The sequence below is a fragment of the Macrobrachium nipponense genome, chromosome 9, assembly GCF_015104395.2.
Source record: "Macrobrachium nipponense isolate FS-2020 chromosome 9, ASM1510439v2, whole genome shotgun sequence".
Taxonomy (NCBI): domain Eukaryota; kingdom Metazoa; phylum Arthropoda; class Malacostraca; order Decapoda; family Palaemonidae; genus Macrobrachium; species Macrobrachium nipponense.
Genome location: NC_061110.1, coordinates 83,258,569 through 83,275,575, shown reverse-complemented (window position 1 = coordinate 83,275,575; position 17,007 = coordinate 83,258,569). Strand labels below are relative to the sequence as shown.

At 41.6% G+C, this 17,007-nt stretch overlaps 1 protein-coding gene across 1 annotated transcript in view; it reads right to left on the bottom strand.

The window, feature by feature from the left end:
• Positions 1 to 5,790: 5,790 nt before the first annotated feature.
• The window catches only part of LOC135218378 (dehydrogenase/reductase SDR family member 11-like), a 40,947-nt gene continuing 29,730 nt past the window's right edge, over positions 5,791 to 17,007 (bottom strand). The window contains exons 6-8 of the mRNA XM_064254648.1: positions 9,254 to 9,386; positions 8,506 to 8,658; positions 5,791 to 6,207 (exon numbers count right to left, since the gene is read on the bottom strand). Of these exons, the coding sequence (XP_064110718.1) occupies positions 6,172 to 6,207; positions 8,506 to 8,658; positions 9,254 to 9,386 (322 nt within the window). The 3' untranslated portion in view covers positions 5,791 to 6,171. The remainder of the gene's footprint in view (positions 6,208 to 8,505; positions 8,659 to 9,253; positions 9,387 to 17,007) is intronic.

Genomic DNA, 17,007 nt, shown 5'->3' with positions numbered 1-17,007 from the left:
CACATGTGTGCATATGTTTGTTTAGCTGTGAACAAATTTCCTTTTGGGTTCTGGCTTGACTCCCGGAAAACAGACGACACTGGTGATGAATCTAAGACGAGGCCGTTGTGTGAAATGATTTCCACAGACTTACAGCAGCATCTTAAGCGACGCTCACTCAGCGAAAATTATATGCTATTTTGAAAGTAACGTGGCAAGCATGCTCATGCCATAGGTAGATACCTCCTGCAAAAGAAAACAGAATGGTTTGTTCTGGGTTCCTGGTACTAGCTGCAAGCCCAAAGGTATGGACTTGAAGAAAAGGTGGCTATCTGAAGGTCGTATTTTTTTAAAATTAAATTTCCAGGTTAAGTTTGTGCAAAGGATTCTTCGTCATATCGTTAAATAGTGACGGCAGCTTTTGGGGCAGAGGCCTGGGTAATTTGTATCCTTTGGGAAAGGGCAATGTCTCCCCCTGTTTCATGAGCCAGTCCTGTTCCCGCGTGCCATCTTTCATCGCACACCCCTTTAGGGGTGGGTGAGGGCGATGTTGAAATAGCAGTGGATGACTAGTCAATGGTCGGCTGGAGACTACTGTAGTTGTTGACCTCTCTAGTTGAACCAGTCTGTCTGTCAGGCTTTGGCAGCGGGGTGGTAAAATACTGTCTTAATGTCGTCGGTCACCGCTCCCACTGTCGGGAGTTTGAATCTCTCAGGTGACAACTACTGGGGTCTCACTATTTACAGAAACGGCCCTAGATATGTTTGTTTTATAATTGCAAACTTGTTTAATTACTGTATATTAACAGATAGAACAGTTTTTGTCTGGTCCAAATCTCTAGTTAATTTAATGCCCACCTAATTATTAACTATTTTGATAAATAAATAAATAATGCAGTGTCTGAATCCGAACTCGGCAATTCAGCCGTATATTGTTGTTGAATATTTATGAATGTTGAACCTTTCCTACATCCAGTCGGCCAGCACATGGGCATTCAAAGAACTGTGGTGGAGTACGTGCGAACTCCAGGGACTGTTTTAGAACACATTGGAGAAGCAGTTATGTGACTAGTTTTTTTTTCTGTAAAAGCGGGAATTTTCATATATATATATATATATATATATATATATATATATATATATATATATATATATATATATATATTATACACACACACACACACACCACAAACATAACATCAGCAGCTGCAAAGGGCCGCACTTTATGCACTTTAGTCTATAATCTTTCGTTTCACTTCATTGGGTATCATAGCAGTCGGAGAAGACGATAGAAGTTACCAGATAGTGCAATGGCAAAATTAAACAAAATATCAGTAATATTCCATTAAAATGGGGACAGTTTTGTTTTTGTAGCACAAAAAAGCGGGACAAACGTGAAAAAAAAGCGGGACAGACGTTGAAAAAGCGGGACACATTAAGTTAAAACAGACCAGCCACGTTCAGTATATACCAAACTGATCCTGGAAAACAGCCCTCACAGTGCCCCAACTAACATGCAACAAATACACAATGTGAAGTACCGAATGAAAAAGAGAGAGCGGCCTGGTCATTCTAATAACTTTGCTGATCGTATTCAGCAAATAGATAATTTAGTGCACTCACCTGCCTTTGTACAGCGAGTGATACATGGGACAAATAAAATTCTTTCTGTCATAATTTACACCCATCAACAAATTGCAGACACCAAACGTTTTTGCTGTGAACCTTCTAGGAGTTTGCTCTGTATAGAACCTTCAATCTTGGAGAACTTTTTGTCCCGACAACTGTATAAATATCCAGCCGTCGAGCGTGTCAGTACTAAAGAACATCCAATCTTCTTTGGGCCAATGTCCTCTGTGGTGATGCCAAATTTGAAGATTATGACATGTTCCTGTCCCACCTGTCCCCACACTTATCTGATGAGTTAATAATTAGGTGGGCAATAAATTAACTAAATGTTTGGGCCAGACAAAATTTTTTTGTTAATGCACAGTAATTAAACAAGTTTACAGTTATAAAACAAACATACCTAGGGTCGTTTCGTGGCCCCTTTTGGTCGTTTCGGTAAATAGTTTGTTTGTTTGTATGGTGTTTTTACGTTGCATGGAACCAGTGGTTATTCAGCAACCGGACCAGTGGCTTTACGTGACTTCCGAACCACGTCGAGAGTGAACTTCTATCACCAGAAATACACATCTCTCGCATCTCAATGGAATGCCCGAGAATCGAACTCGCGGCCACCGAGGTGGCAAGCCAAGACCATACCGAACACGCCACTGAGGCGCTTGTTTCGGTAAATAGTGATCTACTATGCATTTCAGGGCCGTGTCTAATTGATTTTCGTGGATAAAATCTTACCAAAGCATCAGATATGGATAGTATTAGGATATAGTTATTTGAAGCCACAGCCTATTGAAAAAAAAATATGCAGTGATGTCTAATGTGGATAATTAAGGCACTTATTAGAGTAAATCTGTTGATAAGCCAATCACTGGGCTGGAAACTCTGTCTCCCTGAGAGTTCACATAGGCAGAATGTATGTTCCACTTCTCCTGAGGGATACTTTTTAAAGACGTATCCCACAGGAGAGGTGGAGCATACATCCTGCCTATGTGAACTCTCTCTTGAGACTGAGAGTTTCTAGCCCAGTGATTGGCTTATTAACAGCCTAGACATCAGATGCACGGGTGATGTGAATCTACTATAGTAAAACGTCATTACTGAAGGCCCTCCCACTCATTCTCAGATGTTGGTCGTAGAAGGTAAAAGTAGTAGAATATGGATTTCTTGTATTGTTTCACACACTCAAAACCTACCCTACACTCTCTCTCTCTCTCTCTCGATGAGGCATGTCTCTAATTAGAGTACAGTAAGGGATTGGGTATCAAATGATTATATTAATTGTGAAATACAGTTCCATTACACAATTCACGTTTCCTTTAACTTGGAATAGTCACCAAGTCTTACACACACTGAAAAACATTGTCACCATGGGGTTTCTGTTGCTTCATATTGTCTCAAAAGTTCCGAGTTCACATGTACCTGCTTAGTTCTGCTAAATGAATGTAACATAACGTGGGTGTTCTAACCTTGACTTCTTAATGCATGATCAGTCACATAATAAATCCACAGTCATCATTTTACTTGTGTGCCTCTGTGTAATTTTTGTCAGTTCTATACGCTTGATTCATTTACTTGAAAGAATGAGTTTGTCGTATGGTTGTTGAGTGGTTATTAGTGAGTCTATGTATTCCCAGTTATATCTGAGTAGTATTTATTTTTTATGGATTTGAAGTTACACGTTCTGTCAATGTTCAGTTAGTATTTTGGTTATTTAATTTATAAATTTATATCGTATTTATATTTATTTATATAATTTATTTAACCATACTACATCGTAGTGCTGAGTGATACTTGTAACTTCAGAGCTCCAAGTGATTGGGCTATGCCCTGAAATTGGGTTATAAACCAACCCATAATCCATAGGTTGATACATGAATCTTTATTGAAATTGAAGTAAATATGAATTTTAGAAAAATATTGTAATATAGTTGTACAAAAGGTATAGCTTATTGTACAAGAGTCAAATATTTGTGTTTCTACGATCATTATCATACTACTGGTAACCCTGCTGTTAGGTCTGTCATAGTTTACTAAATTTAACTAAGTTTCCCTTTAAATTTATTTTATTTACTTTGATAGTATTGATTGTGTTATTCCTTAAGACTGTTGAACTGTACTGTTGCTCTTGCTATACTTCTTTCAACATTATAAACTGTTTCTAAGAGAAAAAAACGACAATAAGTTTAAAGAATGTGGTGTCCAGAGTTCTTACTCTTTCTGGCTTCATGAAGTGATCAAGCAAACATAAATTTATCCTGAGAGGAGAACTCCACCATCCAGTCCAGGTGAAAATTCTTGAAGCTGGTGGCATTTGTCCATCGTAGATATCTGGAGAACATTTTGGTTCACAAGGTCATGAGGGCAGGTCCCAGCAACACCTGACCAGACTACCTTTTATCAGTTTACCCCAAGAAGGTTGCTTAAAAGTCCTTGGACCATTCTCCTTAGGTCTGAGAGCTCCCTCTGTCCTCTCAGACAAAAAGCCTCCTATTGAAGGTACTCAGATGGCAAAAGGCTGGAAGTTGAATGGGTCAACTACTGGTTCTCTTTCCCTTCTTCCTTCCTTAGTAAGGTGGCAGTCAGGCTGATTAAGTACTGAATGGGCTACGATGCAGGTTGACCTCACTATCAAGTTTCCTTTCTTAGAGCTTGAGCTCAGAAAGCGTGACTACTATGCAATGCTCTCCCTTTTAACTAAGGGCAGGGGAAATGGTGAAGTTATAATTTGAACCAATCAATTTATGATTGACCCAGATACTAGCTGTTTTCCAACCAGTGCTGCCCTGTCTTTAAGACGGCATTTGTTTCTCCAAAGTTTTCATGAAAGTATGAGTTTAGATAGTACATTACTGTGGCCGAGGGTCCTATCAATCTTGCTTCCTTATGTCAGATTGTATGAAAATTAACAGGAGTCAGTACTCCTCTGCTCCCAATCTTGACAAATAGCATGGGGGAGACTCAGCTTCCCAGTTAGTTGACAGAACAACTTCCCACCTAATGAATGTCTCCTACATAAAAGGTAATGAGTAATTTGTAATTTACCTGGGTACTATACAAACTTGAGCCTTTCAGCCTAATTCCACTTTAACCACCCCCTGATTGCTACTGATGCCAAATAAAAAAGGGCATGATGATGGCTAGTAAGTGGGGATTCCCACACCCCCACCCCATCCCCAATAATTATCTACCTTGTTACTATGTTAAGTGACTGATTATGCTCTTGCTGAGGAATTCTTCTATGATAAAAAAAAAATGTGTGATATTCTACTACTATGGGAACCCAAGTACCTGGATGCATATTCAAAAACATGGAAATGGATATTCTTCATCTGGAAAAAGTTTGAAGACAACTGTTACTGCAGAAAAAGGCTTGAAATAAAGTGATGGGGTATGATTAAACTTAGCCTAAGGTGACTGCAAAAGAAATAGTCATGTGGAAAAGCAGCCATGCAGATATTTCAGAAGAAACCTGCAACAAAATGTGTATGAGAATGGAATTTGGTCCTGAAGTGTAAAACAATAGTAAATGTGGAAGAGAGGGAGAGGAGGACCATACTGTATTATGGAGTTGGTATGTGATAAGAAGGGGAGGGAAGTTAGTAGGTATGAAGTAGCAGGACATAGACCAGTAGGAAAAACCATACATACTACATGGAATTCAGACAGAAAAATGCACTAGACAGAAGAAAGAAGAAATTACTTATTTTACCCTAAACCAGAGAATGTAGAATCCAGTGTAAAAATATCGGCAATGGTTAAATATAAAATAATGCCTTTTATCAGAGCCTCTCTCAAGGTCTGTTGGGATTAAATGCTGTACTTGGACCTGCTTAATTGTATACTTATTGTGAAAGGATATTGTGATCTCCTCTACAAATCAAATGACAATACTGGAGTGCATATACTTTTAGGTTCCATTTGTCTATTGTTGACATAATCATCATGGAAACCATATATGTACTAGCTGATTAACTGACTGTGGGAACTAAAATTTTAATTCCTTCTGATTTATGACAGCTTAAGCACTTATCACCCTTATTACATTTATGAAATTGAAATAAGTGTTATATAAATACTGAAATAAGTGTTAAATAGATACAACATTTTGGTAAGTAATATTAAGACATTTTTTCATTTACTTTACTAAATATCAAAGAACTATGAAGTGTTTAATAAAAAAAAAAGCTGTTTGATACAAAATATTTTATTGACATCGTTTAACAGTAGTATTGTATAGTACATAATACATACAGGAATGGATATTTCATGAAAATACATTGGATTAAGTTTACCCAAACAAATGTCAACTACATTAAGCAAAGCACCCTTTCAATTCTTATATCCAAATCAGACAATAAATCTAAAAAAATACCAATTGACTACTTATATCAAAGATTATAACTCGTGTATTAAATGAAAACTATTGCAGATATAACATGTGTGATACATGAAAAGTTATGACACAGGCTTGAAACAAGCAAAGATGTATTATTTTAATGAAAAGATATGCATCTACTTGGGTTAGCTTTGCAAAACAAATTTCTACTAATCAAATTACACTCTTGTAACTTAGGAGCATGTAGGTCTGATAATAAGGTCATGAATCTGCAAAAATAGAAAAAAAAGTTTTGTTTATACAGTACACAAAATATTACAAGTACAATTATATAATAGAAATATTACTAGTTATAAATGAAGTAATGTATTAAAAGTTACTTTTTTAATTACAACAAAAAGAGGTAGTGGTTTTCTGGTCTACAGCAATCACCGAACAACAAAATGAGGTAGTGGTTTTCTGATCATTGAACATCAAAATGAGGTAAGTGATTTTCTGGTCTACAGCAATCATTAATATGGCTAAGGAAAGACCATAAATAAGTAAATAAGCATCTTCAATCATAACTACATCTGGAAGCTGTGGCCAGACCAAAATTAGGACCTTGAACTAGGGGGCCACTCCATGCTAAATAAACCAGAGGAATATTCCCAAAGTGTATTTGGACCTTAAAGTATGTACACCTCTTACTAGTCCAGGGACCGTAAAGCTTGCCCCTCTAAATGGGAAAACAGACAAGATACAGTCTCCATCCAAAAAGGTGTCAGCGGCAAGTAGCAATTCCAAAAGCAAAGTCAGTGATGGGTCTCTATCCACCCGAGGCCTCGGAAACGATGAGCAGCCAGTGGCAAAAGCCCCTGGGATAACCATACACCTCCCTTGTCACTCCCATTGCCATCTCTGATCTTTGATCTCTATGCAAGATGCTTAATTGAGCTCCTTGCAGAAGACCCAAATCTGGTAGAGTTTGACAAGGTTTGAACCTCTCGTGTGTATTCCTATTTCCAAACAGTGTTCCAGAATTCTCAAACAAGCTCTACTGAAAGAGGATGTGATGTAGTAGGCCAGAGTACTGTCTCCTGTAACAATTATAAAGAATTTTTTGTGAGGTCTTCTAACCCCTCTACCCGAACAAAAAGGTGAGGGTAGAGTTCTAAGGCTTACATAAAGGAAAAGAGGGTTAGCATATGGCCTTCTCACTTGGGTGGCAGAAGACCTACCTATACAACTATTAGCTCCTGGAATGTGAAAGCACATGAGACATATAGCAAAAGTGACTACAGTTCCTGCTACTAGTTGACTTTGAATGGTAAAGGTGGAAAATTCTCCCTTTCTTCCATTAGTGCAATAGCATTGTTGGTTAATAACCCTTATTGTGCAGTGCTGGGAAGCTAAAAGATTTAATACAAAAGGCAAGAGTATTATAATATATATCCTCATTTATATTATTTTAACCAAACCAAGGAGTCTCATTTCTATATCATACAGAAGGCCCCAAGAGAAATCCAGGACAGAAAAGACTGAGAGTGATTGAAAAGCTTAGAACTCAGTTCTGCATTTTGTAATGCATATTGGTAGACATGAATAGTATGAATGCAGCTATTTGATAGATAAATCATGTAAAAATGCCTCCTAAAATTCATGGCATGGCTTAATATGGTTTTGAGGAGGGTATGAGATCTCATTAAAAATGTGATGAATAAGTTCATTGGTCAGAGAGGTTTGTGTATATAATCAGAAACTATTTGTTATCAAACCAATGAAAAGGTCTCAGACACTTGATAATGGGAGAAGTTGAAAATGCTGGTATTAAGGTTACTATAAACTTTCCTTGAATGATTTGAGCCTGTACTTGACATCTGCTGTTTGTTCAAATTAAGGAAGTTACATCAAATTTGTAATGTACACGTTAAACTGATCTCTCCAGTCCAAAATTAGTTCATACGTGGTATAGCTGTTATTAACATGTTTTGAATATTATTACCACATACCGTTTTGAAAGTAAAGATACCATTTAATAAACCATTATTGTGCATCAAATTGTTACTACAAGATCCATTATAAAAAAAATGATAAAATATAATAAGTTTAATAGTATTTATTTTAGTGATTGCGGTTAGCAATTACTGCATCGTCATTGGTGACTATTGTTCCTTCAACTGAAGCCTGAGACTGCAGAAGTATGATTGTCATTCTGATTTGTTTCTTTCGGTCAGTTCTTCTGAGTACCAACGAACAGTAACAGATCCTAGCCACACAGTGGTCTTTTTTTTTTTATTGGCAGGTAAATTTTATTTTTTTTATTTTAAAAGATTATTTTCTCCTTTGCACTTATGTTTACATACATGTAAGCTTTCCTAATGTATTTCATAAATGACAATGTAATCTTACATTAAGTTCAGATCTCTTGACATGTTTGCTGTATGTAGTACTGAAATTGAAACTACATTTCATGGCAAAATATTAAGGATATATACAACGAATATGCAGAAATGGAGTACATATAATCCACTAGCAGTTCTTTCCTTAAAATATGTGTTGGTAAAGTACCTCATTGTATACCCTACCTGTACATGAGGTGGAGCTGATATCATATGGCACACAGATGCAGCTACGTCTTCAGCCTTGAGAACTGGAAGTGTAGCATATGCTGTCTTTCCTTCTTCTTCCCCTCTTTGTCTTATGGCAAATTCAGTCTCCACCAATCCAGGGCTAATAGCCTTGATTACAAAGAAAAACTTGCTTTCATTAGTGACTTAATTTTAATTTGGTCTTAAAGCCATACATTAAGAAAGTTTTTTTTAACTAACATATTTGTCAACCTTTTACAAAAAGGGCTTCTAGTTTGGATAGCAATTTTTAACAAAATTATGATGTTCTAAATTCCAACTTCTTATTTTACTTACAAGAAAGAACTTTTTTTATAGTAGAATTTTTTTTACCCAAGAAACCCAAATTTAATAAATACAGTATTCAAGTAACAAAAATATTTTTTACATATGTAGAATTAACAATCACAAAGTACTTCCATCAAAGGGGGAAAACACTTACAAAGGCTGCAAGTGAACTTGCTAACACTCAAATATTACAAAAAAAAAAATGTCCTACAAAAGATTAATTCAAATTCACTGATGGAAGTTACTTAATTTATTGCTAATACATATATGTACTGTTTTCCAAATTAGTTAGCACCCAGATGACAAAACTTATTCACCAATATTGGGTAAATTATAGAACACATGACATTCCTAGGTTACCCTTAACCTTTCTGTAAGTTATAGCTATTCATGCCACCACTATTTAAATAACACTTACGGAAACTCGGATCTTGGAGTTGAGGTCTCGTAGCTCTTGTCTCAGTCCTTCTGTGAGAGCTGTTACTGCAAATTTTGTTGCTGTATAAAAATGGATGCCACCTCTGGGATACACCATAGTGTCCACATAGTGTCTGTAGAGAAGTATGTAGTGTGCTTATGACAAGATATGCTTGTAATAGGAAGAGCACACAAGGAACTCCTTAAATGTGTTAACATACTCAAACTCACATCTGTTAATAGCAAATCCATATGCCTTTAAAGCCTTTTATTCTTTAATGAACCCATTAGTACTGCTATCAAAGACAGCAACACCCCATCCTAAATAATAGCTGCCCTTATGGAAAATCTAAAAGAATTGTTTTTCCACTAGTTTTTGTTTCACTAGAAACCAACTACATAATTATAATGTCCTTTTCAGGATTATGGCATATCCCAGGTAATTAATTCCCTCTTAAAAAATACAAAATGGTATAAAAAATACTGCACAGGTGGATCCCCTAGTCTCAGGCAGCTAGCTACCAGTCTCATTATTCGTGTATCTGTGAGTTATCTTTTAGAGGAATGCATATGCTTATTTCACCTTTGATTCACTTTCCTTATGAGCTAAGTGGTTTTACTCCTGCATATTGTGTTCCTAAATTTCTGACAATGGAAATCTAATAAGTATAAGGTTGGTATGATTTTCCCGTTAATGTGGACGGGTGCTTATTTAAGAATTTTAAATGCGTACAATCAATAGTAGTATTTGAATTAGTGAGCAAACAGTGGTTGATATGCTTCGCAAAGTGTTCAGTTTGCGCATAGCGCATTATGTGTACATTGGCGGTACATTTTGGTGTTTGTAAGCAGTATTGCTTAGTAATAATAAGCTGTTATATTTTCTTGTAAGTCAGCTTTTCATTGAAGCTAAGTTCACTGGCAACTCTAGGTTTTTTTTTTTGGTTTTTTCCTGTTTTTTTATTACTGTACTTGGCTAGTAAGGTAAGAGCTTGCATTAAAGTAGTACATTCTCCCCCTTAATCTTCATTGCAAATGCCAATTTGCTTTTTGGTTTGGGATTTATGAACCTGTGTTCGTGGCAGTTCGTTAATTAAATCCTTTAATTTGCACCTTTCCTTTTCATGCACAGTACACATATGTATACAGCTTCATCGCAGCAAACTGGTCTACCATTTACTTTAAACATGATATTGTTAGAATACAATAAAGTTTTGTACATACTTACCCGGCAGATATATACTTACCTTATGTCTCTGACATCCGACAGAAATTCGAATTTCGCGGCACACGCTGCAGGTAGGTCAGGTGATCTACCCCCCTGCCGCTGGGTGGCAGGAATAGGAACCATTCCCGTTCTAGAACCAGATTTTCTCTTCCACCTGTCTCCTGAGGGGAGGCTGGGTGGGCCATTCATCGTATATATCTGCCGGGTGAAGTATGTACAAAAACTTATTGTATTCTTTAACTAACATCATTTCTGGGCTCAGCTCGTGTCGGCCTATGAAAGTATCCTTAATATCATTCTTCTAGGCAAAATTAAATCTAAAATTACCAGAGAAAAACAAAATTAAGAAAATCAGTAAAACTGACTCGCTCACTCTATAAAAGAAGTGTCGGTATGAGAATAGGGGCGAGTGGGAACACTACCACGAGTCATTCACCATTTAGACCTTCCAATTTAAAATCCCCACCAGAGAGAGCTGATACTAAAGGTGTTGGCCGCTACTACTACTACTACTACTACCGACGCCACGGACAGCAGCGCCCCTAGCGGTCATCCTTAATTATTAGACTGTACACGTTGTACGCTTTTTTCTTTCGTGCAGTGTTATCTTTGGATTTATCTCTTTATTCAACATGGAACGTGCTGCCATCGCATCGGCTAAGTTAAGTGCCTCATAAGTAGTATTTTACCGTATTTTAGTCTTCCAGGGACCAGTATTTTCCTTCTAATAGGTCATATACGGTTTCCCGGTTGACTCGTGGCGGCGCCATGCCGCCTCATGTTAAGAATTCCCGGTCTTCCATACTGGGACTTCTTATACTTATGGGCTTACTATATCACGTTCATCGTTTTTTACATCGTTTTTATAGCTAGGACAGCCCTTTTACCATTTCTCTTAGTTTGGTATTTAGGGCTATTCTGTGTTTCTGGCCCAGCATCCCGGCTCTTGCTCTTCATCGGCTATCGCTGGCTCCGAGTAGTCAACTGTTCCTCGGAACAGTTTGCCCCTCCTCCGGGATTCTTTTTTTATTTTTTCTTTTACAAAAGTGTCTTTCCATCTTTTTTACGATGTGATTTTAGTTTTATTTAGGTGTTAGCTAGCCTAGGTGCATGTCCCATGTGTTTGGTACAGTCTGGTTCACGTGGCCCTTCCAACGGTTCTGTTGCTATCGCGGCTTAGGCCACTTGCGGTCACGTGTTCCATAGCACCTTACCCTTCCCCTTCCCTCCCTACCAGGTATAGGGAGGTCTGGGGACTCCTTGGTTACCATGACAACCTCAGTAGCCTTCCTCCCTCTTTCTCTGAGGAGGCCAGGAGTTTCCCTCCCAGCTGGGTAGAGGGCGACCACTGTTTTTTTTTTTGGGGGGGGTCCCCCCCCCCACCCCTCCCCCCCCCCCCCCCCCCAACCACTCGGGTACCGGGTCACCGAGCAAGTAGTTGTGGGACGGGAGGAGTAGGTCCACCACGCCCCCCCCATCTCTCTCTCCCGCCGCGTTACGCCGGAAACCAACCCCCATTGCTCAGTCCCACCTTTCCCCTACTGTAACGAACGGAGCCTCCGCTGCAGCAGCCGGGGCCCTTTGGTTATAGTTCGTCTGGCTCCGCCAGCGGGCAGGGTGGTCACTGACTAGTGGTCTATTGCTTGCCTACTATATCCTGCCTTTTTCCCGCTACAGGAGGAGAGCTTGCTTCTTACCCGGGCACTCTTCTAGTAGACGGGGAAAATTATTTATAATATTTCGTTATAAATATAAGGATGTACCCTAATTTTACGGTGAATTTTAGTATTATCTAACTGTGTGTATACCATCTCCGTCGTTCTCCGTCGTGGTTTCATGGCTCACCACCACACCTGGTTGGATATTCTCTCTTGTCTCCGGCGTAGCCTTAGACAACTCCAACCGCCTAGTTACCACACGTATTATGGCGGGGCTCTGGTTTAATCTAACTTTCACGCTCCGGCATGCAGCGGAGCAATTGTTAGGCTGTAAGTGTTCTCCTGATACTAATGTATCTTTCCACTTACAGGCTACCACAACTGTCAGGTCCTGGGGTGTAACGCGACGCTTTACGACCCCTGCGCCCACGATGAGTGAAGGACTCACGCCCCGTGTGCCACGACCCACAACGCTACGATCGTCTGGCACCCAGAAGCCTGCACCATTTGCTATGACCCCTTGTCAGTCAGCTGGTGGGGGGGGGTAAGTCGATTTTAGACTTCTTTATCGTATTACTAATAATACTTAGTCATAAGCTTGTTAAGCCCCGTCCCCGCCACTAGAAGCCTCATTTCGCCTTCTCTTTCAGGCTGCCGCCGTGAAGGAAGTCGCCCTAGCAACCCTGAAGGCTGGGTGGGCGGCTTCGGGAAGAACGCCGCCAAGGGCCAGCCGTACATCTTAGATAAGAAGCTGGCCGTTCAGATCTTCCCCGGCGGCAAATCAACAGGCTACGTTGATCCTATCTCGGCAGCCCCTCTCATCGCTTCCATACAGCAAGAGGTGCAGCAGTCGTTCGGGTCCGTGGCCACGCAGGAGCCGGTCCCAGACGTCGCAACTTTGGACCTGAACATCGAACTATGGCGGTAGGGGCGGAGGATTTGTTGGTTGAGGTAGGTGTGTCGGCGCCCAAGGTCTTTCCTTGGGCGCTCCTGGATCTTCTCCTGTCCCTTCTACTGCTTCTTTTCAAGGCTTTACGGGATCTGAGATCCCTGCCCGCTCTCCCGCTCTCTCTGTACCCCAAAGGTGAAGGGACAGAGAGAACAGAAGACCTCAACAAGACGACTTTCTAACAAGAAGTCGTCGTCGTCTTCTTCGTAAAGAAGTCTTCGACTTCCTATGCTGACGCGGTGAAGGCTAAGCCGAGCTCTTCGTACTCCAAGAGCTCTAGAAGCAAAGGCTTCTAACGGAGAAGGCTCGCGCTCCAGCTGAGCCAATGCCTTCTCCGGCCTCCAACACAGCCACTCCGGCAACTGCCGGTTGGAGTAGCGGGACTCCGAGCGCCTTTGATCCCCACTGCCTTCTCAGCTGTGGTGATGCAACAGGTAGGAGAGATGGTAGGCTCGCAGTCTCCGCCTCGGAACCAAGTTTGAACAGATGTTTGCGCAGCTGTCAAACACCCTTAGTCAGTCGGGCCAATCCATCCAAGATCTCTCTAACAGAGTTAGAGAGAATGAGGACCGAGTAGCTGGGCTTTCTCAGGCTCCTCATCCAACAAGACTCCCCAGTAGCATGGTGCTGGCATTCTCCAGCTACCTCCATATGAGTCGCTACCAGCCTTCTCCATGGATAACCATGGAGAGTGGCCGCTTACGCTCCATTCAAGGACGGTATGATCTCTGTCCCGGAGTGTGGAACTCGAAGAATTGAGGACTTCGAGTTTTATCCTCCGGGATTAACTCAGCCTTTCATTGGATATGCTAAGCTGACCGTGGCGGCCCTCACTAGGGAGGACAAGATTTCCCGAGAAAACGTGCTATATATAGTAGAGAGCACGCACAGCGGGAATGGGTTCACTGCCTGGAGGACTGGGAGTGTACCAACACTAAGCTCCAGGCTTTCAAGAGTCCTTTCACTATTTTTGCGACGGAGGAGGAGGCTTCTCTTCCGTTCGCTACCAAAATAGTGGAAGCGACTCTTCAGGCAGTCCTCAAGGATGAGCCCTGCCACAGCTGAGGGAAGCGATTCTACTTCTCCGCTCTTCCCAGCCTTTGGAGAATTGTGGGAGAACTTGCCTGCCACATTCACGATTGGTAAGCTTAAACCAGACTGCGCAATGGACCAGTTTGGCGAAAAGCTTCCAAGGCTGCCTGATACTTTGATTCAGGCAGAGTTCGATGCTCGAACTAGGTTTGGGAGGTCCCTCAACTCCTTAATCATCACTGAAATGGCGGCACTGTCGTATGGCACAGAACCGCTATTCAAGATTCTGGCCAAGTCTCAGCTCCAAACAGTTCAAACAGATGCTTTCGACTTCTTCCAAGCTAGAGGAACCGCCGAAAGCACGTTCTGCAGGAGTGCACTATTAGGCACGAACCTAATAGACTCCTGGCTTCCAGCATGTGGGGGGCGGACCTCTTCCCAGAGTCCGCTGTGAATGAGGTGCACCACGAGGCTGCTAGGCTCAACCAGAGCCTTAGAGCTAGATGGGGCATCTCTTCTAAGAGGAAGCAAGAATCCGCCCCAGCTGCTGGTAAGAAACTCAAGAAGTCTGGTAAAAGGTTCCAGCCTTACCAGAAACATCAGCAGCAACAGCAGTTCGTTCAGGCCGTCCCAGTTACCCAACAGGGACAACCATCAACCTCGAAACAGGCCCAACCCATCCTCCTGTTGTCCCCTCAGTCGCAACCCTCAACCTCCTACGCAGTCTCGCCGGCCTTCAACTCTATGTATGAAGGTCAGGCTTACCCAGACCGTTTAATAGGCTTTCGAGAGGGTAGCAGAGCTGAGAGGCCACTTTCGCCAGCGTGGCACATGGGAGAGCGCCAAGGGGAAGGCAGTTCAGAGGAGGGCGCGGAGGTCAACCCGCCCAACAACAGTGAGGCTCCCCAGATAGGAGGGAGGCTGTTCCTCTTCCGTCACAGGTGGGGTTCAGCAAACTGGGCCACAGAGCATCGTGTCCCAAGGGATTGGGTTGGAGTTGGATCAAAGATCCCCCTCCAATCAAATCATTTTATCAGGAACCATCAAAGGAATTGACAGATTACGCGAGGGAACTCCTTCAGAAAGGAGCTATTGCGAGAGTCAAGCATCTAAAATTTCAAGGTCGCTTATTCAGCGTGCCAAAGAAAGGCTCAACAAAAAGAAGGGTAATCTTAGACTTGTCAAGGCTAACTCTTTCATTCGTTGCGACAAGTTCAAAATGCTTACCATCTCGCAAGTAAGGACCTTCACTTTCCCGTGGGGCCGTCACATGCTCCATCGATCTTACAGACGCATACTATCATATCCCTATAGCCAGGCACTTCCGCCCATTCCTAGGCTTCAAACTAGGAAACCAGACGTTCTCATTCAAAGTGATGCCCTTCGGTCTGAATGTAGCCCCCAGGTATTCACGAAAATAGCAGAAGTGGTGGTTCAACAGTTGAGAACTCAAGGGATAATGGTAGCAGCATACCTCGACGATTGGTTGATCTGGGCACCAAGTCGAGGAATGTATCAAAGCCACGAAAAAGGTAGTTCAATTTCTGGAACATCTGGGGTTCCAGATAAACAAGACGAAATCCAGACTTACTCCAGAGTCTCGTTTTCAGTGGCTAGGAATCCAATGGGATTTGTCTTCCCACAATCTGTCAATTCCGGTGGTTCAAACGGAAAGAAATAGCCAAGTCTGTGAAACAATTTCTCAAATGCAAACAAACATCAAGGAGAAACAGGAAAGAATCCTAGGTTCTCTTCAGTTTGCCTCAGTGACAGACATCCTCCTGAAAGCAAGGCTGAAAGATATAAACCGAGTTTGGCGATCGAGAGCAAACGCCAAATCTCGAGACAAGTTGTCAGTAATTCCACAGATCCTTCGCAATCAGCTCCGTCCATGGACAAAAGTGAAGAACCTGGCCAAACTAGTACCCCTTCAATATCCCCTTCCAGTGTTAACCATTCACACGGATGCCTCCCTGTCCGGGTGGGGGGGATATTCTCAATTCAAGCAAGTTCAGGGACTTGGTCAGTTCAGTTCCGCCAGCTCCACATAAACGTCTTGGAAGCAATGGCAGTATTTCTTACCCTGAAGAGACTTCTTCCCCCGAAAAAAGTCTCATCTAAGACTAGTTTTGACAGTGCAGTGGTAGTTCATTGCATCAACAGAGGAGGGTCCAAATCCAAACATGTGAACCATGTCATGATAGCCATCTTTGCACTAGCAGACAAACACAAATGGCATCTGTCCGCCACTCACCTGGCGGGGGTAAGAAATGTGATAGCAGACGCCTTTGTCACGGTCGGTCCTCTGGAATCAGAATGGTCCCTGGACGACAGGTCATTCCAGTGGATATGCCGGAGAGTCCCAGGTCTCCAAGTGGATCTCTTCGCTTCACAAGCAAACCACAAGCTCCCTTGCTATGTGGCCCCCAACCTGGACCCTCTGGCTTATGCCACGGACGCCCTGTCGTTAGATTGGAATCAGTGGAGGAAAATTTATGTCTTTCCTCCAGTGAATCTTCTTTTGAAAGTCTTGAGCAAGCTGAGGACTTTCAAGGGACTAGTAGCTCTGATTGCTCCAGACTGGCCCAAGAGCAACTGGTATCCTCTGCTTCTGGAATTGGGTTCTCCGACCTCAACGGATTCCCAATCCCAAGCTGTCACAATCAGTACAAATGAGGACTGTGTTCGCTTCCTCAGGAATTCTTCAGACCCTAACTTTATGGACTTCATGAAGTTTGCGGCTAACAAAGATGCTAACATTGATCCACAAAACATCCTCTTCCTGGAATCAGATAAGAGAGAGTCAACTATTAGACAATATGACTCAGCTGTTAAAAAATTAGCATCCTTCCTGAAAGAATCAAACACTACAACCATGACAGTTAACT